Source organism: Pelodiscus sinensis, chromosome 13 (genome assembly GCF_052426305.1).
Source record: "Pelodiscus sinensis isolate ZL-2025 chromosome 13, ASM5242630v1, whole genome shotgun sequence".
NCBI classification, from domain to species: Eukaryota; Metazoa; Chordata; order Testudines; family Trionychidae; genus Pelodiscus; species Pelodiscus sinensis.
The window spans coordinates 26,662,035-26,689,667 of record NC_143064.1 but is presented as its reverse complement, the minus strand read 5'-3'; the positions used below and the strand labels follow the sequence as shown (position 1 = coordinate 26,689,667).

Sequence of the window (27,633 nt, the reverse complement as noted above, 5' to 3'; positions counted from 1 at the left end):
AAAGCACCTCCCCATGGCCACTGCAGCAGTGGGCATGTGGGGAGAAGGGGTGCATGTTGCCCAGCTGGGGCAGATCCAGGTTCATCTGCCCTGTGCTCTCCAGGGAGAGCACACAGTGCACTTCCCCTTAATCAGGGAGCAAGAACAGCAGCAATGTTCCTGTATGAAACTGGAGGGAAGGAAAAAAAAAAAAAAAAAAAAAAAGGTCTTCACATCCCACCATGCTCACTGGAGGGCATCAGGGGTGGGGAGAGAGCATGTGCCCAGCCAGCCTCTTTTTTACTTGCCTGATGATTCTGTCTTTTCTGTGTGTTTTTTCAGAAGTACTCTCATTCCAGGCACATCCTATTTTCCTGGCACAATAAAATCCTTACCTTGCTTTCAGAATTGACACCAACAAATTTGGTATGTTACTTCTACCTTACTGTTTAGGAGGCGTTCTTGAACAAACTCTCATTAATTATTATTATTATTATTATAATACACACACACACACACACACACACACACACACACACACACACACGGCGAGGCAACCCAGGACTCACTATTCCAGGGGTAACTTGCAAATATCTAGAAAGGCCCAGACATCCTTCATGGCAGCATTTCTCAGAGTGGGCCCACTCTGCTGTTAAACCAGAGCAACCCATTATCTAAAGGCTTTGTGGAAACTGAGTCTTGTTAGGGATGTAAGCGACTAGTCGACTATCCCATAAGCAAATACTTAGTGGATAGTCAAGTTACCACTCGACTAGTTTCCTACACCCCCTTGCTGCCTCTATTAAAGAGGCAGCAAGGAGGTGGGAGGGAGAGCAGGAGCCAGTGATGGGGGAAAACTATGTTTAAGCTCGATCCCCGCAGCACCATCTCTGTGAGGGGCTAGGGGAGGCAGAGATACAGTGAGGAAATGCCACAAGCGGAAACCGAAGCAGTCCCTGCTCATGCCAATTCTCACTGCGGACACTTCTGCTTGTTAAACGTAGAAGTGCTGCACAGCATCGTTCCCCCCGTCTTCCCCCCCCCCCCGTCCCCCACTACTCCTATGAGAGGCAACAGGAAGAGGGGGAGACCAGAGCCAGTGCTGTTCACCATGGTCTCCACCTACAGGGGAGACCAGACCAGCTCGTGCTGATTGCTACACCTCTGAATTTTAAGTGTAAGAGCCCAGCAGTACCCGTGCTCCCTACAGCACTTTTGCCTTTGAAGTATATCAACAGCCCCAGGACTGTTGCTATACTTCAAAGGTGGAGGCACCCTTATTGACCATTTGCATAGTTGACACAAATTGCATTCGATTACCTGATTAATATAAATTTAACATCCCTAATAGCAACCATGAACAAAAACAGAGGTGGGATTTCTTCCTATTACTGACTGAAGTCTCTGTTTGTCAGCAAGGTGGCTTAGAAGCATCATTTAGCTCTAGGATCCAGGAGTCACTTCAAAATCAGCCTACTGAGGATTCAATACAAAAGAGATTCATACTGGCTCTTTGCCCATTGGGGACTCCAGCTGATCCCAGGTTCCCATGGCATACCCCTTTCAAATGTCATGGCGGCAGCGCTGCACGAAGCCCGGGGTCAGCTGCGGACTCCATTTACCCCATTGCGCTGCCCCCTTTGAAACGCTGCAGCGTCTCAAAGGGGGCAGTGTCACATAGCTGATCCTAGGCTCCCACAGCACTGCCCCTTTGAAACACTTCAACTGACCCCAGGCTCCAAATTGCACTGCCTCTTTGGAGTCTTGTTTAACAGCACAATTAATCGTGATTAATTTTTTTTTTTTTTAATTGCTTGACTGCCCTAGTAACTACCCTTTTTCTAAGGTAGAGAGGAGAAGCGGATACATTAACTCCTTAGAAAAATCACAGCTTTCCATTATGGGAGATCGAAACTTGGTTTGCAGCTCCCTCGAAAAAGGTCTTTCCAAAGCACAAAGTCACCAGGGTTTGCTAAGGAATTTGAAGGGTTTTGTTTTGGTTTAACAAACAATCCTCAAAAATGAGTACTGCAGGTTGGGTGGTTGATTTTGAAGTTATACCCAGACTGTAGCCATTAAACTTAGACCTCAAACCATGTGGACTTCAAGCCAAGTGTACTCTGGTCTAACTATTCATGAAGTCTGTACAGACATTTTTCCACCTCTTTTACTTCAGTGCTAACTGGCTATGTGGAAGGATTCTGCAGGGGTAAGTTTAACTTACAAGCAAAGTGAACTCGAGATAGGATAGCTTTAACTAGCCTTCAGGCAGTCCACTGCACATACTTACTAAATTCCAGTAAGTAGCTCCCTACAACCAGGGATGTTACCATTTACTTGACAAACTTGTCAAAAATTCGCAAATGAAATGAGTTATATTTACAGATTTATCAATTAAAAACTTTAGAACCCTGAGGATGAAAATTAAAACCAAAAATATTTTGAGTTTATGAATTTCCAGGCTATGTTCCCAAGCTAGGGACTTAATTCACTGATTCATTGGACAGTTGTGTATGATTATAGAAAGCGTAAAGATGCAAGATGCTCACAAGTTTGGCATCTTCTGTTATGGTGTTCAACCCCCACTTTACAGAAGATCATGCAACTGTGACCCCCACATCCTCACTCATCATGTCATGTACTTACGTCAATACCTACTTTCCTCACTTCATGAGGCCAACACTGTATTATCCAGTGTAATGGTCTAAGTCCCATAACCAAGTCTTCTCCAAAAATTAAACATAGCAAGCTATGATGGGTTTTAGTGCTACTAAAACTTCAGCAGGTAGATATACTAAACTGACCGGTCTAACCCCCGATCAGGGCTAGATAAAGATAAGATTTTTCTTTGAAGTACACAGAAGAACTGCCAGTGTTTCTTACTCAATTTTTTTTTTTTGTAAAGCTGTGCTTACAATACGAGAGAGGAATGTAGTGGTGTGACCTAATAATGCTATTAGAATCATAGAATACTAGCACTGGAATGGACCTCGATAGGTCATAGAGTCCAGTCTCCTGCCCCCACAGCAGGACCAAATACTGTCTAGACCATCCCTGATAGACATTTATCTAACCTACTCTTAAATATCTCCACAGATGGGGATTCCACAACCTCCCTGGGCAATTTATTCTAGTGTTTGACTACCCCAACATTTTTCCTAATGTCCAACCTAAACATCCCTTGCTGCAGCTTAAGCCCATTGCTTCTTGTTCTATCCTCATAGGCCAAGATGAACAAGTTCTCTCCTTCCTCCTTATGACACCCTTTTAGATACCTGAAAATGGCTATCATGTCCCCCCTCAGTCTTCTTTTCTAAACTAAACAAACCCAGTTTTCAGCCTTCCTTCATAGGTCAAGTTCTCTAGAGCTTTAATCATTCTTGTTGCTCTTCTCTGGACTCTCTCCAATTTCTCCACATCTTTCTTGAAATGCGGTGCCCAGAACTGGACAATACTCCGAGGCCTAACCAGTGCAGAGTAGAGCGGAAGAATGACTTCTCGTGTCTTGCTCACAACACACCTGTTAGTGCATCCCAGAATCAAGTTTGCTTTTTTTTGCAACAGCATCACACTGCTGACTCATTCAACTTGTGGTCCAATATAACCCCTAGATCACTTTCTGCTGTACTCCTTCCTAGACAGTCACTTGTACTATTGTGGTACAATAGTAGAGGGTCTCGCTGTGGTGAATAGGCAGGTGTGGGTACAAAGCCAAAGAGACAGTTTTGGGGAACCAAACTATTTTCTAGACTAAGAAATTTCACTCGAAAGTTCAGGGAGGAGCGTGCTCCTAAGTTTCTACATTTAGGGCAGAGCACCAATTTCTACACTGATTGCTGACAATTCCTATCTAATGCACGGCTAGTCCTCTGCCTGAAGTAATCAGTTGCCATCTAAGCACTCAGCAGTAACGGATTGCTGCTGTCAGTTTGGATAGGGAGCAGCTAGCTAGGGATGTGAAAGGTTAACCAGTAAGCACCACCCTTAATGGAGGATGCTCGTCAGTTTATCATTAACCAGTGGGGGCTGGAGTAGCTCATCTCCTGTAGGGGGCACGTTGCAGACAAGAGCTGCGCCAGTCACTTCAGCTTGGCATGGGCAGGGGGGCCCCCTCCAGAACCTCCAACCATGCTCCCTTTAATCTGTTTAGCCAATTAACCAGGTTTACATCCCTAGCCACTACCAGGGCTCTTACAAAAAAGGATGATGCAAGTTGTATAGCCAGAGTAGAAAGAAATGGATCTGGTCAGCCTAAGAGCAGTTATACAGGTTGCAGCTCTGAAATCCAGGACTGAGCTGCCAATATGTGGCCCAACAAGGTGGCTGGGAATAGGGCCTATTGGGAGTCCAGCAGTAAGGAGGAAGTGGCAGTCGCTGGGAAGATCCAGTCCAAGCCAGCTGCAGGGGGAGTCCTGGTCAGTGAAGCTGCAGCCAGGACTCCCAGATAGGCCAGGCAGGTACAACCCAGTACTCCCCAGAATAGTCGGCACACTCTCAGAGAAGTTGGAGCTGGCGCACAGCCGGGGACTTCTCACCCTGTCGCCCGACACAGGAAGGCAGGCAGGCAGCACAGGGAAGTCCCTGGCTGCGTGCCAGATCCGACTTTTCAGGAACTGCACTGGCTATTTTGGAGAGGGGAGGAGCAGTGCGCTTGCTGAGACACCGGATCTGGTGCGCAGCTGGGGGACTTCCCCACCATGCCGCAGAAAGCCAGTACTTCCTCCGTTTTCCCCAGGTGGTAGCATCAGAGCAGGTTCCTTCTTGAGGGTGAAGACTGGAACACCTTGCAATCAACTGTTCATGCCCCACCTCCCCCCCCCAAAAAAAAACACGACCAGCCGATCACGATTGACAGTTTGGTGACCACAGCTGTAGTGTTAGTTTCACTATTCAGCTGAAAAGTGCTGACACTGGTGGTGTCTAAGCAGTGACTAGTGAGGGAAAGCTCATATAAAACACCCAGCCCCTAATGTAATACTGCATCAGTAACTAGGACTTGTTTATATAAAAGCTATAGGAGCACCCAGATGACTATTTGCATGTTAAAACTGTCTATACATGTATGCAATTTCTCTAGTTCTATACTAGTCAGGCATAGCACTAAGGATGTTAAATCAGTTATCTAGCTCATCATATAGTCAATACAAATTGTATCAACTACAGGATTAGTTGATAAGGGGCTGCTCTGCAGAGCTTCAGCGGGGTAGCTCCTGGAACCACCAGTGCTGTGGCTCTGCATTTTTAATGTAGTAAGAGGCCGAGACTGCTCAGTCTCAGCTTCCACCAAGTCCAGCAGCCCATGTTCACAGCCACCAGGGCTGGCTGGGGGCAGGGGCTACTCCAGCAGGAGCCCCTAGCTGCCATGAACAGAGGCTGCTCCAAGCAGCCCATCTGCAGGGGGGCCCAGCTCCTCAGTAGGACCCCCATAGAAAGAGGCTGCTGTTGGAACAGCCTCCCCATACTCCCTCCCACCCCCCCCCCATTCCCCCACTTCTGATAGAAGCGGTGGGGAGGAGGGGGACACGCAGCACCCCAAAGACAGTGCTGGGGGAAAACCAGCTTTTAAGCCAGCTCCCTGCAGCAGTGGCTCCTGTTTTTCCCTCATACAGAGGCAGCAATGCGGCGGGGGGGGGGGGGGGGGGGGGGCACGGGGCAGAGGGGGGGGGGGAGAAGAGAAGTAAGCAGTCAAGTACTCCACTCAACTACCCAATAAGCTTATGCTTGTCGAGTAATCAACTACTCACTAACATCCCTACATAGAACTGTCTCTGCTTCTGGAAAAAAGCCTGAGAGATGTATAAAGACTGCAATAGGAACCATCTGAAGCTATTGGAAACAGACATGTTAGGGCTCACCCATCTCTTGTGTGGATCAATACATTAGTCAAAGTAGTTTATTATAGAAACAGCTAACTCAGAGCCTAATTATTACACAAAGAGGCAAGCAGGAGAGAAGCCTTTACAGTCTCAGGCTGTTCTGTAATTGAGGGAAGCCACCTATTTTACTCCTGGACATTTAGAGGTTAAATAAATGCCCCCTCTTATTCCAACAGCTGATGTTAATTAAACTTCTGTGAAACCATCTCTGCAGACACCCACACACTCCACCCTGCTCTTGAGTAAGATGAAACCAATGCCAGAATTAGTGTCTATTCATATTAAGTGATTTAATGTAAACAGAACAATTGTTTTCTGCACTTTTAGATAAAGTGAGCATGGTAGCTAGAAAGAAAAAAGTCCAATGTGCGCGCACGTACACACAAAAAGAGGCAGAGCTAGCTATACATAGACTGCACTTGAATGTGGCCAAATGAAGTCAGCTACACACACTCAATAGGGTCATAGCCAGCTATACTGGATAACAGCAAAACTAGTGCCCAGCTTGCAAAGTTTAGCAAGGGAACAGCTCAACTCAGATCTACCAATTCCTACAGTTAGTCTTATTTACTCTCAAAATGAAGACGACTGCCACGAGTTCAGATTAGAGCAGAAAGTTACCCCCTTGCCAAGGCTCCAGGGAGCATCAAGATTAGGGCTGACATCAGGAGCAGACAAAAACTGGAGTCTGCTTTTATCAGTTCGGGCAAAAAGTTTCTCAGCAAGGTTCTGTAACAGATGTGGCTGCCAGGAGCAGTGCAGAAGTGGCTTCTGACCCAATTTTGTCTGAAGAGCATAAAGTTAATGAACAAACAGACAAACAAGTTTTGTACACATAGGGATGTAATAGTATAGTCAATTAACTGATCAGCAAAAGCTTATTGGTCAATGCTAAGACTACACACATTTCCCTCCCCATTCAATGTTTTAGGAGGCTGGCCAGCAGCCTGGCTCATGTGGGATCCGGGATCTACCCCCCCCCCCCCCTACACCCCCACCCCTCTTCCCACACACACACCCCCTCTGCATTTAAAGTGCATTAGGAACCAGGTGGGCAGGCAGTCTTGCTCAGTTCCAGCTCAGGGAGCTCAGACCTCCCCTCTCCCCATGACAGGGGCTACTGCCACTCCATGCTTCAGCCTCTTTCAGAGGCAGAGGCAGCAGCACCAGGAAACAGCAGCCGGTCTGAGGGGAGCTGGTTTTTAAATTGGCTTCCCTCATGGACCCGCTCCTCCCTGCCACCCTGAACTGCTGCCTCTGATAGAGTGCACTGACTGTCAGCCCTGCCCCAGGGGACTATAGAATAGTCGACTAGCCAATAAGAATTCATAAGGTTACTCGACTATTCAATTAATTAACATCCCTCGTGTGCAGCTTCCTCTTACCCTAACTTGGTGCTGCAGCTGCCCCCTGTGGTCACTCCAAATATTGCATCCCTCTCCTCTGCCCTTCCCTTTCCATGTTTTATGTATTTAAAATATTTTTACCCTGCCTCTGTTTAAAATATTTGAGGCAGCTTGCAAGTTTTTTTTTAAAAACACACTAAATATACTGTTATGGGAAGTAGTTCCATTCCTGTCACTTCCCATTTTTCCAGGTATAACCAAACCCTGACCTTGCTCTAAGAGTGGCCAGCAGGACTGGGGCTGTACCATCTTGCCTATCACCACACTGGTAAGGGATGTTAAATAGTCAAGTAACCTCATGAATTCTTATCGGCTAGTTGACTACTCTATAGTACCTGACAGGAGGGGCCCATAGCAGCCAATGCTCTCTGACTCCACTTTGAGGATCCCCCTGCCACTCCTTGCTGCTGCCTCTGTATCAGAGGCAGCAGTGTGGGATGCTAGGTGGGAGCTCATCTGCTAGGGGAGCCAGTTTAAAAAACAGCTCCCCTCATGGACCAGCTGCCTGTCATGCTGTGCTGTTGCCTCTGATACAGAGGCAGCAGCACAGGGTGGCAGCAGACCCTGGGGGGGGGGGGGGGGGGGGGGAGAGAGGGAGAGAGAAATGTCTGGGCTCCCAGACCCGGCATGAGCCAGAACTGAGCTGGGTTGCCTGCCAGCCTAGTACCGAATACACTTTCAATGCAGAGCTGCAGCAGAAGTAGGCCCCAGAATTGTATCAAACCAGAACTGAGCCAGGTTGCTAATCAGTCTGCTTAAAAAAAGTTTACTTGGGGCAGAGGAGAAATGCATGTAGTCTACAGCGTTTAACCGTTGAACCGATAAGCAAAAGCTCATAGGTTCATCGGTTAATCGACTATGCTATTACATCCCTAGTAAGGAGCCCTCCTGCCCCAAACCTGGAGCCCCCCCACCACCATGGAGAGCCTGCAGGCTCTGGGAAGACACCAGAGCCTTTCCCCTCCCCAGACAACCTGCAGACCATGGGTGGGCACTGAAGTGGGGAAGCCCCTGGAGCCTCATACCCTCCCCACAACAGCCTGCAGGGGGCCAGCTGCAAGTGAAGCATCCTCTACAACCTGGACCCTCCCCAGACAAGCCTGCAAGCCATAGAGGGCAGCAACTGGGGAGACCCTGCTGGCAGTGGAACATTGCCCCAGCCCCCTACGAGGAGCCGCTGCCGGAGCAGCACCACCCTTGCTGCCATGGATGGCCCTGGTAAGCCCCCCACCTTGCAGTCCTGTCTAGAGTCCTGCACCTCTCCCCTGCCCCCTCACTTCCCAACCCTCTGCCCTAAGCCAGCTACCTCCAGCCCCTCACCCCTGAACTCACTCCAGCCTTCATTTTATACAGTCACTGGAACAGGTTTGGGTTTTGTTTTCTGCCTTTGGAAAAAATATTTTTAAAATATACCAATTCCAGTTACAGACCTGAGCAACTCCAGGCACATCTGTTACTTCTGTGCTTATAGCTGTACTAATTACACCAAAGAGAGCATGGTAACTTGGTTCAATGGGTCTATTTCATGGCTGGGCAAAATACAGCCCAAAGGCCAGATCCAGCCTGCCAAGCCACAGGATCCAGCCCACAGACCAACCTGCTGAGACCCTTAGGCATGCAGCACCAGTGTGGCTCTCGGCTCTGGAGGGAGGGGCAGGCTTCACGTGATCTCCCCACCCCAGCCCAATTCAGTTCCTACTGGCTCAAAATAACCAGCTAATAGGAACTGACAGATTGGTCAGGAGGATGGAAGCAGTGCAAGCCTCTTTTCCCTCCAGTAGGAGAGAGCCACCTGGAGGGAACAGCCTCCAGTTTAAAATGATCTGGGGCTGCAGCAAGCAGGGAGCCCAGCATGCCTTGGGGTGCTGCAGGGCTGCTGACCTGGAGACGCTTAGGTAACCGCCTCCCAGCCCAAGCTGGTCTCTGGCACCCCTGCATCCCAACTCCCTCTCCCAGGTCACCATCCCCTCCCAGATCCTGTAACCCTCCCACATCCTCCCTGATGGCCAGAATCCTCTCAAGCACCCAAACACCCTCTCAGACCCTGCATCAGGTCACAACCTTCTCCTTCACCCAGATTCCCTCTCAGACCTCAGTCTCCTATACTCAGTCCCTTACCCTGTGCACCCAGCCTCCATCCTAGACCCTGCACCCCCTCCACAGAAGAATGCAGCCCTTGACCACTTTCCAAAAGTCTTGGACTGCTCCCCCCTTACTATTATTGCCCATGCCACTCTGAATATCTCCTCAGGTAGGAGGCATAGTAGGATGAGCTTTTTATACAGACAACAGCAAACCCCAAAGCTCAAATGCTAACAAAACAGGAGTTGCAGCTGAACATGTAGCCCAAAAGTCCATTAGTAGCTGTGGCAAGAAATGCAGTTCTGAACTGAGACACGAGTACAGGATAGGTCCCCTACTATAAACATCTACTGCCCAAGTTAGCCATTTTTCCACCCTGTCTGCATGCTGCTTAGGTTATTTGAATATGCACTTGTGGGTTAGCACAGATCTAGGTCAAAGAACCTTGACCCACCAGGCAAGAACAGGAGAGAATGGTTAGCTGCAAGAAGAACTTTTAGGGAGAAAACAACCTCACTCATTACGCAACTGCATTATTTTGGATGGAGAGAGCAGATGTAAAGGCTTTTGGGGGGTAGGGGGATACATCCAGTGCAAAGGAACAAGAGAGAAAGGGATCAGGGACAAGGTAGTGCACAAGTAGTGGTGAAATAAGAGGAAGGCAGAGCCCAGCAATGCAGGACTGTAGTAGGTAGAGGCATTTGAACTTGATACACAGGAAGAGTGTGAAAGCAAGAGAAGGATTCCAACTAGAAGTAACCAGTCAGACCGAAGCAGGCATGATTTGGCTGCAGTCCACTGAATGAAGGCACAAGTAGTATTCATATCTGAGCAAAATCAATACCCAAAAATAGCTCTTACCCATTTCATGCCTCCTTTCACCATCCCCCACCAACTAAGAGCATTTGGAAAGAGTCCAATATTTGGTTTCCAAATTTCCCAGTTTAACATCTGCTGTGAAACTTTTTCCAGGCCACTGTTAAAACTCTCTACATCAGCTGTTGCAGCCACACACTGGTCTTTCTGGTTACATTTTATCAACTCACCAATTTGCAGTTCTAGTCTGAGCTACAGTTCAGAGTGCGCCAATGTAGTCCTGAACTCATTTGCCATGTTTGTGATATAATGCCAGCTGGAACATTTCATAACTAGTAGTTCTGAGCCAGCTTAAAAAAAGAGTAAATCCTCAGAATTATGAATTGACCAGTCAACCCAACCACACACCTCATTAGAACTCTAAGTCCACAATCAGGCAGAGAAAAAAAATCAAATGCAGACCTAAACAAAAAAAAAAAAAAACCCTATTTTTTTTTATAAAACATCTTTGAAATTCTACTATAGGTTGAGCTTTGCTATTCTGGCACTAGTCCAGCAACATCCATGATCCTGATGTCCATTTATCATGGTTGCCACCAGATTTCCCAGGGTCCCATAAAGTTGCTTACAGCCACCAGTCCTGGCTCAGTTCTGAGTTGGTTAACTCTAATTTACCCCTAACGGTCTCTGAAGAGCCCAGTAAGCAGTGGAAGTGTTGGTAATCCTGCTAGACAAAATTGACCTCCTGTGGTTCAGCAGATTATCTTGTTCAGCACCAGCACCTCTGGGACATGAGCCAACTAGAGCAGTTCAACCTGTAAGTCAGTGTTCAGTTGTAAATTTGAAAGAATTAAGTTCTGTTCAGTTACAAACATTTCAGAGTTACAAGCACCTTGGGAATGGAAAGTCTTCGTAACTGAGGTTCTACTGTACATTCAGCAAAGCCCTGAAGCAACATTAGTGCAAGTGATCAGCACAGCAGCTTGCTTTGTAGTCAGCCCTCCTCAAAACACCTATAAGTATTGGTCAGGTAGGTTTCATTTTGTTCCCATGCTGGTGAAACTTGGTAGCAGGTGGCTAGAATACAGTATTTTCCTCACTTTACTCTCCCCAGACTGTGTGCAAGCCTCTGAAGGGATAACTATACCAGTTTCAACCAGGGCAGCCTTTGCAGGCTAAAATATTTGGCTAAGAAGAAATAAGGCTATTTGTATTTTTAAGACAGGAACAGTATGTTTCCCACTGTTGCTGAGGGAGTGAAAGGAAACTGATGACTCCTAAGTGGAGTACTTTGCATTTGTCCTTATTGAATTTCATCCTATATACCTCAGACCATTTCTCCAGATCATTTTGAATTACCCTACCTCAAAATTACTTGCAACCCCTCTCAGCTTGGAGTAAAAGGAACTGCTGGAGGGCAGCCTTGATATGCATAAATAAGTGCAATGCCTACTTCACACCTCCAAGCATTTCAAAACTTGGGATGTTAAATTGCAGTTAATCAGCTAATTGAGTCAATGGAAATTCCATCGATGAGTCAATAAGGGGTGGGTGCTCACTACCCCCACTGTGGCTCTGCAGTTTAAATGTAGTAGGAGCCATGTGCACAGCCATTAGTTCCTGGGGCTGGTGAGAGCTGGGACTGAAGTGTCCTGGCTCATGCCAGCTCTTGGATGCTGCAGCTCTGCCTCCTCCCTGCCAGACACTGCTGGGGAGAACGGGGAGGGAGTACTCAACCTGACTACCAGATAAGCATATGCTTATCAGGTAGTAAACAACTCATACATCCCTATTCTAAACTACTCACTAGTCCTCAGAAAAACCTTTACCTTCCCAACACAAGAGCTTCCTTTGGAATCATCATTGTTCGAGTTTTGGCTAAATGGCACTTTCAAAGCCTAGCTCTTTCCCCTTCCTTCCTGCACCATATTCCTACAACTGACACAGAATCAGTGATACAGATGTGCACAGTTTAAGGGACTAACTATACCATTCCACATGCTCTGTGGGAAGAGCAACAGGAGATTACACATCAGACAAGCTTCCAGACGGCATTGTGTCACAGTATAGCTAGGTCATGCAGTGCCTGGATAGTGCCTCCTGGGAAACCTACAAGAGTCCTCTTAGCCCTTGTCAAGCCACAAAATGGACAGACATGCACCACCACCTAGTGCAGTTTCTCTCCTCTAGTGTTTTCTATATCTCCAAGAGTGGCAATGCAACCAGAGAAAGATAGAGGAACTGGTCTGTATCATAGCTCTAAGGTGTTCCACACTACAGTCATATACCAATGTCTCTACGTGGATCAAGTCATCACTTACTCACTGAAAGTCAAACGTACAATTCATTCATAAGGTTAACCCATTAGTGAAATTTCTAGACTGTTTTAGTATTCAGCCTTTAAGATCTGGTATCCCGACTCAATGGTCTCAGACTTAGACCATGAGTGGGGAACTTTCTGGACCAGGGCCACTGATCTATTGGGGGGGGGGGGGGAGGAGGAGTCAGTGGCCACACCCAAGTGAGAAAAACCTCCCTGACCTGGCCCACAAATGAGAAAAATCCTCAGATGTTGCCCTCAACTGAGAAGCAGGAAGCCAATTAAAACGAACAACATTCCCCTCACTACCCTCAAGCTCCACCTCAGAGCCTAGGGGGACCAGAACTAAAAGATTGTTGGCTCTCAGGCTCTCGAGAGAGGCCAAAAATGACAGGGTTGCCGAGGAGCAGGGGAGAAACCAGGAGGGACAGCATAGGCGCACATACCTGGTGTAGCTCCTGGGGAGGGGCACACATGGCTGTGTATGCTGGAAGGAACAGCCCCTCGCTGTTCCCATTGGCTACAATTCAACCAACAGAAGTTATTGCACTGAGTGCTGCTTCCTTCCCCTGCCAGGTCAAGTCTACAGGCTGGACCTGGCTCAGCTTGCCTGGATTGACCCCTGGAGGCTCAGGGCTCCCCTGCCTGCTGTGGGTAGCCTGCACTGGCATTCCAGCCATGGTGCCCTCTCTGTGGCTGGAGTGCCAGCTCCTGCCCCTGCAAGCAGAACGGGCAAGCCCTGAAGGCCAGATCAATGCAAGATGCAGGCCATATGTTCCCATCCCTATTTTGGGGCATGGGAGTGAGGGGTACAGTAGGCCCTTCAAAAGTTCAGGTAATGGGAGGGAGGGAAAGGAGATTAGAAAGGAGGCAAGCAGAAAACTCCAGCCTTGACCAAAAAAAAGCAAAGTTTCTACATCAAAAATAGTGGCCAACATTTTCAAAAGTGATTGGTGTGTTAAAGCTGGACAATCTAAAATGGCCCAGTTTCCAGGAGCACCTAGCATAGCACAGCATTAACATATCAGCTGTGGATGCTCAGTGCCTGGGGCTCAATATGTGCCAAATCACTTAAGGCAGGGGTCCCAAACTCACAGCCTGTGTGCCGTCTATGGCCTGAGCATTTTCACAATCTGTCCCGGGAGTTTCCCCCCACACTTCCTATCCCCCTAGCCCTGCCAAGGTACACTGCCTTGGGGATTGCAGTGGACTAGTGTGGGCAGCAGCAGGGGTCAGGCCCCTGCACTCACTGTGGCAACAGGAGCCACGGGGAAGTGGAGCACAGCTGGCTTGAGAGAGTGGTGGGGTGGGGCCAGATCACCCCAATTCCAACCACCATAGCAGGAACCTCAACCCCTGCTGCCACCCAGCACCAGATCCCCCTGGTCTTCCCCTGAGGGACACTGCCTTGGGGATTGAGTGCAATGGGAGAAAAGGGAAGGAGTAGTGGTAGAGTTTGGGGTGCAGACACACAACCTTTCTAAACCTCCAGGAGTCCTGGGCTGGATTGCAAAAGTGCTCAGGCCATAAGGGTCTTAGACTCATGGCCTGTGGGCCATCTGACTTAGGGGGTTCAAATACTTTGCCCTACCTAACTTAAGATACTTAAACCCACACCAAAAAAGAGACACTGACCAAAAAAATAGATACTGCTTTTTCTCTGAGCTATGAATGGGAAAGGATTGTAATCAGTTATTGAAATGAGGCTTATATGAAGGACAGGGGGCCGTATCCGAGATGTTACGGAGGCATTGTCGAGGATTATCCGGCCCTCTGACTACTACCCCATGCTACTCATCCACGTGGGCACAAATGATACTGCCAGGTGTGACACTGAGCGGATCAAGTGTGACTACAGGGCTTTGGGAGTACGGGTGAAGGAGTTTGGAGCGCAGGTGGTATTCTCTTCTATCCTTCCTGTCAAAGGTAGGGGCCCGGGCAGAGAGAGGTGCATTCTGGAGGTGAATGCCTGGCTGCGACGATGGTGTCGCCAGGAGGGATTCGGCTTCCTTGATCACGGGGTGCTCTTCCAGGAAGGACTGGTTGGCGGAGATGGAGTTCACCTTTCCAGGAGCGGGAAGGCCTTGTTTGGACACAGACTGGCTAACCTTGTGAGGAGGGCTTTAAACTAGGTTTGTCGGGGGCAGGTGAGCAAAGCCCACAGGTAAGTGCTGAATGTGCGGGACTGGGAGATGGGTTGGAAATAGGGGGGACTACGGCCTATAATGGCAAGGAGAAAGGAGGGTCAGGGCACAACAGGGAGGCAAGATCAAATCAGTATCTTAGATGCCTATATACAAATGCGAGAAGTATGGGTAATAAGCAGGAAGAACTGGAATTGCTAACCAATAAATACAACTATGATATCATTGGTATTACAGAAACCTGGTGGGATGGGACGCATGATTGGAATGTTGGTATGGAAGGGTACGGCTTGCTCAGGAAGGACAGACAGGGAAAAAAGGGAGGAGGGGTTGCCTTGTATATTAAAAATGTACACACTTGGACTGAAGTGGAGATGAATGTAGGAGATAGCTGTGTAGAGAGTCTCTGGGTTAAGCTAAAAGGGGTAAAAAACGAGGGTGATATCATGCTAGGAGTCTACTACAGGCCACCTAGCCAGGTGGAAGAGGTGGATGAGGCCTTTTTTAAACAATTAACAAAACTATCCAAAGCCCAAGATTTGGTGGTGATGGGGGACTTCAACTATCCAGACATATGTTGGGAAACTAACACAGCGAGGCACAGGCTATCCAATAAGTTTCTGGACTGCATTGGAGACAACTTTCTGTTTCAGAAGGTTGAAAAAGCTACCAGAGGAGAAGCTGTTCTGGATTTGGTTTTAACAAATAGGGAGGAACTAGTTGAGAACTTGAAAGTGGAAGACAGTATAGGGGACAGTGATCACGAAATAATAGAGTTCATGATCTTAAGGAAAGGTAGAAGGGAGACCAGCACAATTGAGGTAATGGATTTCAGGAAGGCAGATTTTGATAAGCTCAGAGAACTTGTAGGTAAGGTCCCATGGGAAGCAATACTGAAGGGAAAAACAACTGAGGAGAGTTGGAAGTATTTCAAAGGGACGTTGTTAAGGGCCCAAAAGCAAACAATTCCGCTGTGTAGGAAAGATAGAAAATATGGCAAAAGACCAGCTTGGCTTAACAAGGAGATCTTGCATGATCTCAAAATAAAAAAGGAGTCTCATAAAAAATGGAAATTAGGACAAATAACAAAGGATGAATATAGGCAAGCAACACGGGAATGCAGGGGCAAGATTAGAAAGGCAAAGGCACAAAATGAGATCAAATTAGCTACAGGCATAAAGGGAAACAAGAAGACCTTTTATAAATACATTAAAAGCAAGAGGAAGACCAAGGACAGGGTAGGCCCACTGCTTAGTGAGGAGGGAGAAGCAGTAACAGGAAACTTGGAAATGGCGGAGATGCTCAATGACTTCTTTGTTTCGGTCTTCACCGAGAAGTCTGGAGGTGTGCCTAACATAGTGAATACAAGCAGAGAGAGGGTAAGTTTAGAAGATAGGATACACAAAGAACAAGTTAAAAATCACTTAGGAAAGTTAGATGTCAGCAAGTCACCAGGTCCTGATGAAATGCATCCCAGGATACTCAAGGAGCTGATAGAGGAGGTATCTGAGCCTTTAGCTATGATCTTTGAAAAATCATGGCAGACAGGGGAGATTCCAGAAGACTGGAAAAGGGCAAATATTGTGCCCATCTATAAAAAGGGGAATAAGAACAACCCAGGAAACTATAGACCGGTCAGTTTAACGTCTGTCCCAGGGAAGATAATGGAGCAGGTAATTAAGGAAATCATATGCAAACACTTGGAAGGTAATAAAGTGATAGGGAATAGCCAGCATGGGTTTGTGAAGAACAAGTCATGCCAAACTAATCTGATAGCTTTCTTTGATAAGATAACGAGCCTTGTGGATAAGGGAGAAGCGGTGGATGTCATATACCTAGACTTTAGTAAGGCATTTGATACGGTCTCGCATGATATTCTTATTGATAAACTAGGCAAATATAACTTAGATAGGGCCACGATAAGGTGGGTGCATAATTGGCTGGATAACCGTAGTCAGAGAGTGGTTGTTAACGGTTCTAAATCCTGCTGGAAAGGGATAACAAGTGGAGTTCCTCAAGGGTCTGTTTTGGGACCCATACTGTTCAATATCTTCATCAATGATGTAGATATTGGGATAGAGAGTACGCTTATTAAGTTTGCAGATGATACCAAACTGGGTGGGGTTGCGACTTCTTTGGAGGATAGGGACATAATTCAGAATGACCTTAGCAAGTTAGAGAAATGGTCGGAGGTAAACAGGATGAGGTTTAATAGAGAGAAATGCAAAGTGCTCCACTTAGGAAGGAACAATCAGTTCCATACATACAAGATGGGAAGCGACTGTCTAGGAAGGAGCATGGCAGAAAGGGATCTAGGGGTCATAGTGGACCACAAGTTGAATATGAGTCAACAGTGTGATGCTGTTGCAAAAAAAGCAAATATGATTCTAGGTTGTATTAACAGGTGTGTTGTAAGCAAAACTCGTGAAGTCATTCTGCCGCTCTACTCTGCACTAGTTAGGCCTCAGCTGGAGTACTGTGTCCAGTTCTGGGCGCCACATTTCAAGAAAGATGTGGAGAAATTGGAAAGGGTACAGAGAAGAGCGACAAGAATGATTAAAGGTTTAGAGAACATGACCTATGAAGCCAGGCTTCATGAACTGGGCTTGTTTAGTTTGGAAAAAAGAAGATTAAGGGGGGACATGATAGCGGCTTTCAAATATCTAAAAGGGTGTCACAAGGAGGAAGGAGAAAATTTGTTCCTCTTGGTTTCTGAGGACAGGACAAGGAGTAATGGGCTTAAAGTGCAGCAGGGGAGGTTTAGATTGGACATTAGGAAAAAATTCCTAACTGTCAGGGTGGTCAAATATTGGAATAAATTGCCAAGGGAGGTGGTGGAATCTCCCTCTCTGGAGATATTTAAGAACAGGTTAGATAGACATCTGTCAGGGATGGTGTAGACGGAGCTTGATCCTGCCTTGAGGGCAGGGGGCTGGACTCGATGACCTCTCGAGGTCCCTTCCAGTCCTATGATTCTATGATTCTATGATTCTATGACACAGTTAAACTTAGACTATGTGGCATCAGTGTGTGCGCTTTGTGGGGGAAAAGTTCTGCCTCCTGGGAGCACAAAGCCATGAAAAGCACAGACAAATGTGGGCCAGATTGAACCCCCTGTTCAGTGGTTAGCAGTTACACCTACAAGAATTTCCACTCAAGTCAGGGGCCGTGCTTGTTGAGAAATACTTCTAACCACACAGAGTAAGGTGCTGAAGCCTAACCCTTAAACAGAAGGCAGAGTGAACCTGCATTCTAGCCCTCCCTTAAAAAAAAAAAGCCAAACACCACAAAAGTACACAAGACATTAGAGCAGTTTCAAGGAAGAAACTTTTTGAAATCAAGCTCTTAAATCCATTCTGCATCTGGCACATCAAGTGCTACTGCAGAAGCATAGAAAAAAAAAAAAAACTGTTAAGTGACCTTGTGGTACAAAATTAAGCCTTTTGGTCTGAAATGAGAGAGTCAGCTTTATGGGTAGTAACCATAACTGATTTTTCCTCACTGCCCAGATGCTGTGCTAAGGCTGGCCCCAGAGCGTCTAGGGTTTCTTGTGAGCCACACCCACGTTAAAAACACATATGAAGGAATCACTGGCTAGATTAATTTAAGAAAATGAAAATAAGACTCATTGTTCACAGAATCTTTTGCAAGCAGCCAACGCCTGTGATCCTTCCCCTCTACATCTCTACTGCACACCATCTCCCCAACTGCAACTGGACAAAGTCCTCACTGTCTACAAGACACAATTACATCACCTTCCACAGGCTGAACAGAGGCTCTGAACTGCTGGGCAGTAGCCTGGATAAGGCCTCTGGGATTACAGTTGAGACATGTAATAGAGTCTGTCAAAGTTTCTCAGCAGCTGCAATTTATAATGTCCATGGCTGCACAGCTCCACTGTTTGGGCTGCATGTGTCTCTGCTTCTGTTTAGCCTGAACTGAGTGGGGAGGGGCAGGGGAGGAGAATATATATATCTATCCTGTCAGAGTATAGAATGCTGAGAAAAGCCAGTGCAACAAGATAAAGGCAGCTGACACTTGGAAGCAACTTACAGTAGAAACAATCTGCTTAAGCTTTGGCAGACAGCGCACGTCATTTCCCTCCACTTATTTACTGACATGTACAAAGTAAAGCTACTCAAAATAACCAACATTCCTTCTTTTCCATATAGGCATGTTTTAGCCTCTCTCCTACTCTTGGTATGCAATTTGCCCAGCAGTGGAAGCACAATGGGGGCAGATATAGCTCTTATACATTCAAAATGGAACCCCAACCCCCCCCCCACACCCACTCACACACACACACACGAGAATGAGGTGGGGTTGAAAACTAGGGATATTAAATTTCAATTAACTAATCAAGTAGTCGCGGGTACTTCCATTGGCTATTCAATTAGTCGATAAGGACTAGCACAGCATTTCACCTTTGAAATGTACAAGAGTTCCCCACTGGGACTCTTGTACATTTCAAAGTTGGAACACTGCTGCTACACCCCTGCCCTCTCCCACAGAGAGAAGGGGAACCGGATTTTAAGCCGGCTCCCCCCAGCACCCATTCTTCCCCCTCCCACCACCACGCTACCCCTTCCTGATAGAGACACCAGGGAAAGAGGGGAGGCAAAGGGGGAAGCGACTAGTTGATTAGTCGCTTACATCCCTAGTGAAAACATGCTGACTATGTCTACACTGGCGGCTTCTTGTGCAAGAACATCTTGCGCAAGGGTTCTTGTGCAAGAAGCCCTCTTACCACGCCATACTGTAAATCATCTTCGGCAAGAGAGGGTGGGCAGTATGGACGCTCTGCAGATTCTTGTGCAAGAACCCGCCAGCATAGACATAGACTATCTAGCATCAAGAAACAGTGGCTAATAGCCCTCCACTGCTCTACAGGGCAACCTTTGGCCCATCCAAGTTCTAAGTTCAGCCTGCAAGACATTTTGTTAACTGTTGCCCATGTGCAAAGTTGCATAGTTTTTTCCCCCAGTACTCGTAATACTGAAGTGAAACATGCTTAAAAGCAAAGGCACATGAAGTGAGGTGGATGCCAACTGCACACAGCACAGAGCCACGGGCTCCCTCTTCATCCAAAGTGTTGCTATGGTTTAATTGGCACACCCCACAAACTAAGTATGCAAGTGCAGTTAGTAAAAAAATTAAAAAGCTACCCTATTCCAGGAGACTGTCTTGGTTACAACGTTATGGCCCACTGACACGAAGGGCCACTCATGCGGCCCACTCACTAGCTTAGGTTGCCCATTGCTGCTGTAGAGTTTCTTAAAGGCCTCAAAAGAAATAAATGGCAAGTGTGAACAGGTGTGGACAATCATGGAGAGGGAGAGCTAGCCACGTCAGTACTAAGTGCATGTTTTCTGCAGTTTAACCTTACCTGATCAAAGAGCTGCTTCCCTGTGGTGTTGGGCTGGATTGCAAACTCCAGCTCAGCATCCATGGTGGTAACTCGCACACTGATCTGGAAGATAAAAGGAAGAAGGGTGGTTGCAATGGGTGTTCCTAGTAATACCATACCATTAGAGAGAACACAGGAATGGCCATTCCACATCATGAGTGGCCCTTTTATCCAGTCCTGCTCCCAGTCTACTAACAGCCAATGCTGCAGTTTTTAAGATCGCCCATTAAGGGTTTGTTGTTCTTCTATCTTAGTACTCTCGCCCAACCCAAGTCGGTGAATAGTTGACCTCTGCTATGAAACGAGCGTTTACATCCCTTTAAAAAAAATCCAAATGTGATGGATAGAAAGAGTACTGGCCAGCACTCAGCGACTACCAGTTAAACTCAGGTAGCTAAGGGTGTTGGCAGGGAGCCAGAAGTACCAATGGGATACACTGCTGAAATTTGAGTTGTATATAGATTTGCCTCCTGTGTGTGAATTTAAGCCAGGAATTAGAAGACACAATAGATTTAAAACCCAAGCAGGACTACTGTGCATCCAAGGAATTCAGGGCATGGAAGTGGACTGAACCATAAAGTGATTGAGAGTAAATAAGGGAAAAGTGTCACCATCAGGTATTTCTTTGTTTTGGTTGTTTGGTTAAGCTTCTGTATTGTGACTTTCCCTCTCACCATATTTAAGCTATAGCCCAAAGAAATTATGTTTTGATCGGTTCTTTTCTTTGTTGTTGTGTAACACCTATCAACCAAGCATGCTTTATCAAGTATGTTTGTTTTGTTAATAAAAATCTCCCTTGTTAAAGGCAGCCTCTTGGAAGGTAACAGGAGGTCTCTGTGTGTCTGCCTACCTGGAGAGGTTAGCTATCAGAGATTCAGCTTGTTTTCTGTGCGGTTTCTTTTTTCAAGCCCTCCTGTGGCAAGAGAACTTGGTACCCCAGGGAAGGAATTCAAGTGTTCCTTCTGTTTTTTTCATGCTTAAAAAAAAAAAAAAAAATCACTTGATGGTAGCAACCTATTTTCCAGAGGCGGTTCATCTGAGACTCTAGGGAGTAGTGTCTGTATAGAGCCTATAGAGGAAAGGTATTTAAGGTTTTTTGCAGGTCTCCAACCTTCTACACTTGGGAGTGCTAGAGTGGGGAACTGTCCTGACACCATTCTAAACATAAAAGTTTCCATGTGTAAAAAGGTATATTGCAGCTTGTAAGCAGATAAATAGGGTGAAAGCAGTTGACGTTCTCTGTAGAGCACTAACTTTAACGGAAAGCATTTTAAACTGCTGGTTGTGTTCTCCAAGACCCACTACTCAGACGAGGAGATTCCACTGAGCAGGTTGGCTCATGAAATTTTAACTGTATAAGTTGCTTGATAAGCCTACCAAGGGGGTTAGAGAGCTACAACTCCCTTGGATTGAAGCAAGTTGTGTAGCCAAAACCCATGCACAAATCTTGGGAATAGTGAGGATACCAATGCAGAAGCTTACGCACACATCACCTCTGTCGGCTAGGATCCCTTGCAAGTGTATAGACAGTTCATAAAAGTTGTAGGACTAACAAGCTACCTTGTCATTCTTTTGAACTGCAAGAAATACTTTCTATGAAATACTCTGCAGTATATTTGTCAATCATTAAGTTTTACACTAAGTTTTGACTGTAACTAAACCTTTGACAGGTAGGATAAGAGCATGAGGCTCTGAGGGCTAAGTTGGTGGTATTCTATATTAGAGGGGGCCCACATTACTCATAGTAAGAGTGAGGCCTTTTTAGCTTGGATTTTGGGATATACTGGGGAAAGAGGAAGAGCTATGAAGAAATTTGTAGTTCCAAGTTAGAGACACACTAGAGCCACTACTAGACTAGCTATTGGATGGACTGGATTCTATCCATCCCCAGAGCTACATGAATTCTATAGGGTTACCTCTAGAGAACTTAAGGCTATGGCTACATTAGAACTTGCTGCACTATGAAGTCAAGTTCCCATTGGGTGTGAAAGAGCCACTCCCAAGTGATGTAAGGAAATTTAAGCTCTCTCACCAACATAGCCCTTTTCCCCACCTACGCAGCTACTATAGCTTGAAAAATTAAGCTACCAGAGGAGCTCTCCCCCATTGGCTTAGGGTGGTTGTATTATGCAGCTGCACTGCTGTAAGCTCTAAGTAGCCATTGCCTAAGGTGGGAAGGGCTCCCCTTTGAATACTACTGTATGACAGAGGTTTGAGTCCATTCAGACCTCTTTGGAGCAGCTATCAAGAAATAAATTCAGTGTCAAGTTGTATTTTCCTAGGTTAAAGGCAATTGGCTCTTTGTAGATCTGAGTGGAAAAAATCCTGCTTGAAAGTGGAAAGGATGTTATGAAAATAAGGGTATGAGCTGAGCTAGTTTTAGGGGGTTTGGTAGACAAAAGAAAGTGAAGGAGTGCAATGTAAGTTCTTTGAGAACACATGTGTTTGCACCTATCCATTTATATAGAGGGGGGAAAACCTCTAAGGCCTATGTGCACTGTACTTCGAGTATTTTGTAGGCAAGGTATTTTTAAAACAAGATGTTGTAGTACTTTCCCCACCAGAACACCCAAACCAAAGTTTCAGGATTATGCAGAAGATATCCAATGTATCAATACTGAGAACTGTGCTATGGTCACCCTAGCTTGATGCTTACCAGGTAACTGGTTACCTGTTCACATCTCTATCCTCTTCCATGCCCTCACTGAAGAGAGCATTTGTTGCTTTTAATTGGCTAATAAATACAGTCTAACTAGGCATTCTTGTGTTAACATATGAACTAGGTAGCCAGGAAGCAGGCTGGCATCTGCTGATCACTGGTGAAGGAACAATCCTTTTCACTCTCCCTTTTACAGGTTTTTAAAAATGCTGCTTACTGAAGGGATCCTCCTTGGGGCAAGATATTTGTGTTGATATTAGAGACACTGCATGTTGGCTCGATACTTCAGCCCACAATTCCAATTAAACAGGTGAAGACATAATTGTACCATTCATTATCCTGGAACTGAGTATTTTGAAGTTGCTTCCCAAATCAGGCTTTAAAGTGACATGGTCTTGATGGATGGTAGTACCAGCCCTACATCCAAGATTGTGTAACTTTTTAAACCTGTGTGTGCCCACAATGAGTTAAGATGCAATGCTCAACACTGCTATCGCAATAATTGGGCATGCAGTAAAGGGCCTTAATTCAGTGCATTAAAGCCTATTCTACCACTAATCTGTTTCACTGTGTGTGTGTGTCTGTCTGTCTGTGTGTGTGTGTCTGTGTGTAAGTAAAATACTTAACTCTGCTTTAGAGGAGGCAAATGCAACAGGTATAAAATCTTGAGACCTGCGCAGTTTTGCTTAATTAACTTAATGTAGATTCTACTGGCCAGTTAACTGAGAAGTAGGTGCTCTGGAAAGCAACCCTACTGTATTTAGACATCACTTGCCTGTACTAATTGAGGGACTTACTGAGTAACAGACTTGTGAGTTAGCATTTGATCAAGAGGGAGAGAGCTTCTTATGACATACTGGTCAACTAGTGGTAACAGTGCAGCTGATTTCATTTATCTATCATCTCCTACTATGCAAACCATCATGCTGTATTAAGTTTTGTAGAGATAAATATTGTACCTCTACAGTGGGACATTTTTGCAGAGAAGCTAGTTTGTGTGCATGAGCATTGGATGTGGATTGGTAGTGAGAGCATCAGCAAAAGTTCTGTTTAAAACAGAGTGGAATCTCTCTGTATTTTCCCAGTAAGCAAATATAAGTATTGTTACAAGCCTGACCTAAAAAGAAGGATGGGGACATGGCTCCTTAATGAGACATTGTCTATGTGCAGGAGGGGGTTCTATCCCAACAGTTCCTTTAACAGCTAGAACTCTTTTCCTCATGTACTCTACCGTGATAAAAACAGAACTGTAAGTGTATATTAGAACATACACTACATACATAACCTCTGAGGAGACTGCTATCTGCTAAAAATCTTTTCTTGTTAACCTTAAGAAAATAATCCCACTTCTTATAATGTCTACACAGCAGCATTAGTTCAGAATAACTTGTTATTCCGAAATTATATGAGCATCTACACAGCTAGACCATTATTTTGAAATAATTTTGCTGAAATAAACTGCCTGTTATTTCAGCATTTGCAAACCTCATTTCATGAGGAATAATGTCTCTTTGAAATATGTATTTCTGAATAGCGGTAGCATGGACGTTCCACTGCTGCTATTTTGAAATTACTCCTCCCCCAGGCCATTCAAAGTAATTACAGGCAGTCCCCGGGTTACATGGATCCGACTTACATCGGATCCCTACTTACAAACGGGGTGAGGCAACCCCGCACTAGCTGCTTCCCCCCAACAGACCAGGGAGACACGAAGCTAGCTACCCCAGGACTTTTGAACATGTCCACTATTTTAAATTTTGCTTTCTATTCTAAGATAGCTGTGGGATTTTAGTGTATGTCTACACTAGGAGAAAAAGTCAATTTAATATATGCAACAAATCTAGCTGAAGTCAAAGTAGCTTAAACTCTGCTTTTGGCACAGTCTACTCCACAGGAAGAACACTTTCTGGTTGATGCTGGTAACCTGCTTTCATGAGGAGTAAGGAAAGTCAAAAGGAGTGTCCCCCTCTGTTCTAATTAGCTATCTTAAACTAATTTGAACCCTGGAAGATCAACAGCGGCAGCTTCGGTCTTCCTTTGTAGCATAAACATACCCTTAGGCTACATCTACACTACAAGGTTTTTGCACAAAAACTGGCAGAGCGTCCACACCTCAAGCATGCTTTTGTGCAAGTAAATCAGTAGAAGAGAAGGCTTTTGGCAGTGTAGTTATTCCCCTCCCCACAAGGAATAACTTTGTGCAAGAGTTCTTATGCAAAAAGGCAACTGTGGACACTCCAAAAAAGGACAGGTGCTCTGTTGGCCATTCTGTGAATGGTCATCAGAGCTTTCTTGTGCAAGAGTGTCCATGCAGTGTGGATGTTCTCTTGCGCAAGAGCACACCACTTCTGTGATGTCCTTTTCCGCAAAAACTTCTTGCGCAAGAACTCCTCCTCAAAAGGCGTCTTGTGCAAAAACCCTGCAGTGTAGATGAAGCCTCAGTGTTCCTTCTTAAACACGACTCTCAAGAACCTCTACATCAAACATGAAGAGAAGGGAGAAGATGCTAGTCACGAGACAATAATCGGCAATATCTCCTAAAGGAGAAAACAGATCCCCAGCAACTCTTCCTCTTCTCTCCATCTGTTAGAAAGCAGTTGGCATTGGTTTTCCCGCTATAATTAAAGCAGTTAGTTGCAAAATTGCTTCTATAACACAATTTCCTCCTGCCCTGGACAGCACTGCAGTGAAGGCAAGGCCTCCAACACAGGCCAAGCCTTCCAAACATGAACAGGTACTGTTCTGACATGGGGAAAAAACCACAGCTGCATCAGGCAAGATTGCTTTTAATATATAGCTTCAGAAATTTTTCTGGGATCAGCACCTCCTCTCATAGCAGCAGCAAACTGGAGGGAAGTGGTACCAGGCATCTTGTATCACTTATCTATTTGTAACAGACCTTTAGCAGTTTAACATTCCCTGTATGCCTTCCATACCCACCCTACATGAAGGAGGGGGTGAAAACTCCTAGACAAGCTTGCTACTAAGCGCCAGAGCACTGGAAAGAAGCATCAATTATTCTCAGATGTGAAGAGGGTAAAAATAATCCTCTCCTCTGAGAACAGTAAACTAACCAGAGTGGCTTGGATAGTAGCTACATTAGAAGAAAGGCAAACAGGAAAAATAAATGTAGCAGCCATAATTTGGCCTGACAATTGTATGAAGTCTCGTAGGAAATACCACTGTACTCAGGGTTGACTTCTCCATTGCCATGTGAGTGGATTGGGAGGGAGAGGGGGGAAGAGGGGAGGAGAGAAGAGAGGGACTTCTGTATCTAAAAAAGACCCATCCCAGAATCACTTGCTGTATTCCTTACAGATGATTAGGTTGACCCTGCCTATGTGCAATGATGGTTAGTACAAGAATTGGTCAGATCCTTCCAAGTACACCGTTTGAGTTAGCTGAAGGGGTTTCTTCCACGCCTGAAGATCAGGGTTTCTGCAACAGCAAGTAAAGAGGTACTGCGGAGGGGAAGGGGGGGGAAGAGAGTGGGAGGGGAAAAAAAAGTGTTCCATGTTGTAATCATTTCAGGGTATTAACAAACGGCCTCCCTAAGCGGTCTATTGTGGGCTTAAAATGCATTTCTCACAATACAAGTTTTTGGCCTCTAAATACTGTGGGTTCTGTGTCACTGTTCCACACACTAACCATACCAATTTCAAAGAATTTCTGAAGTCTTGCTTATCAAAAAAGGGTATTTTGAAGAACTGATTTCAGTAATCTCACATGGCCAGCAATATTACACCCTTTTTACACATGGGGCAAAAAATGGATTACAGACTCATTATCCAATACTTGCTTGTAAGGAAGGGCAAGAGAATAGGTACAGTTGCTCAACAGGACCACGATTGGTCTAGCTGATTCTCAGATTGCTTCCTCTGAGCCCAGGATCACAAATGACCTGAGGAAAGTCAGATAATTAAAACGGTCCTGTGTTATTCACCTCTTACTGGTGAATGAGCCATGCCACCAGTTCAGTATGGTAAACAAGAGGGTGACCAAAAACCTCACACACACACACACACACTATATCCTGAGTCAGCTGCTTTTACCAGAGAGCCTTTAATCTTACCCTGAGAACAAATGAACCACATTCAAATGGTATGCTGAGAATTTAGTGGATCTGTAGACTGGGACAGATCCCACATTTAGACAGCTGTATCGAGGTCAAAGTCAAGCAAGATAAGTCAGTATGTTTTGCCAATCTGCATTTCCTCAAGAGGTGGGCTCACATGGAGGGGGAAATCCAGTACAATGCTGGGTACTGCATATCAGCTGCAAGGTTAGCTCTTAATTCACACATGAAAGGAATTAGTTTCTACAGATATACCCATTATTCCCAAGTATTTGCTGGATACTTTAGGAAACAAATTCCAGCCTATCATTTTATTTGTAAGCTATTCCGTTCAACTATGCCATTTGGGATGTGAGATCATTTCTGTGATTTGACAATCCCAGAAGCCCACCAAATCTATTCAAAACCTCATTCCAGAAGTGCTTTTATTGAAATTCATTGAACTTTTAGGATGTTTTAATACATGCACAAATATCCCCAACATCCAGCTGGGTACTCATGAACAATTAAGCAATCCCAAGAACCCTAGGAGAACCTGGCAAGCCACACTATCAAAGATACATGCAAGTCACTTTTGTATTTGAGTACCCTAAGTAAGGGTAGCTCTCCCAGCCAGTTTTGCCCATTGAAAACAGATCTAACAACAACGGCTAGTGAGAAATTAAATAAAGGTATATGGCATAGTAAGAGAGCTTACTGCATCAGTGATTTTCAACCTTTTAAGCTGCACACCCTTAAGAAAAAAGTTATATGGAGGTGCCAACCCCCTTGGGGGTCTGCAAATGATGCCTAAGATGTCCTACAGATTGAATGCCACTGCTTTATCACAACTCCTTCAGTAACTGATGAATGCCTGTCCCCACACCAAT

General features: G+C 45.6%; 2 protein-coding genes across 2 annotated transcripts in view; one reads left to right on the top strand and one right to left on the bottom strand.

Annotated features, from left to right (window-relative positions):
* Window positions 1-27,633, bottom strand: part of MSN (moesin) — a 92,028-nt gene that overhangs the window by 27,040 nt on the left and 37,355 nt on the right. Inside the window, exon 2 of the mRNA XM_075940828.2 lies at window positions 20,010-20,093. Coding sequence (XP_075796943.1) covers window positions 20,010-20,093 — 84 coding nt within the window. The remainder of the gene's footprint in view (window positions 1-20,009; window positions 20,094-27,633) is intronic.
* On the top strand, window positions 14,207-17,625 carry LOC149523649 (uncharacterized). The gene is made up of 2 exons (XM_089781625.1): window positions 14,207-14,304; window positions 14,406-17,625. Exon 2 carries the CDS (start codon window positions 14,791-14,793, stop codon window positions 17,521-17,523), a length of 2,733 nt encoding a protein of 910 aa, XP_089637751.1. The 5' UTR covers window positions 14,207-14,304; window positions 14,406-14,790; the 3' UTR covers window positions 17,524-17,625.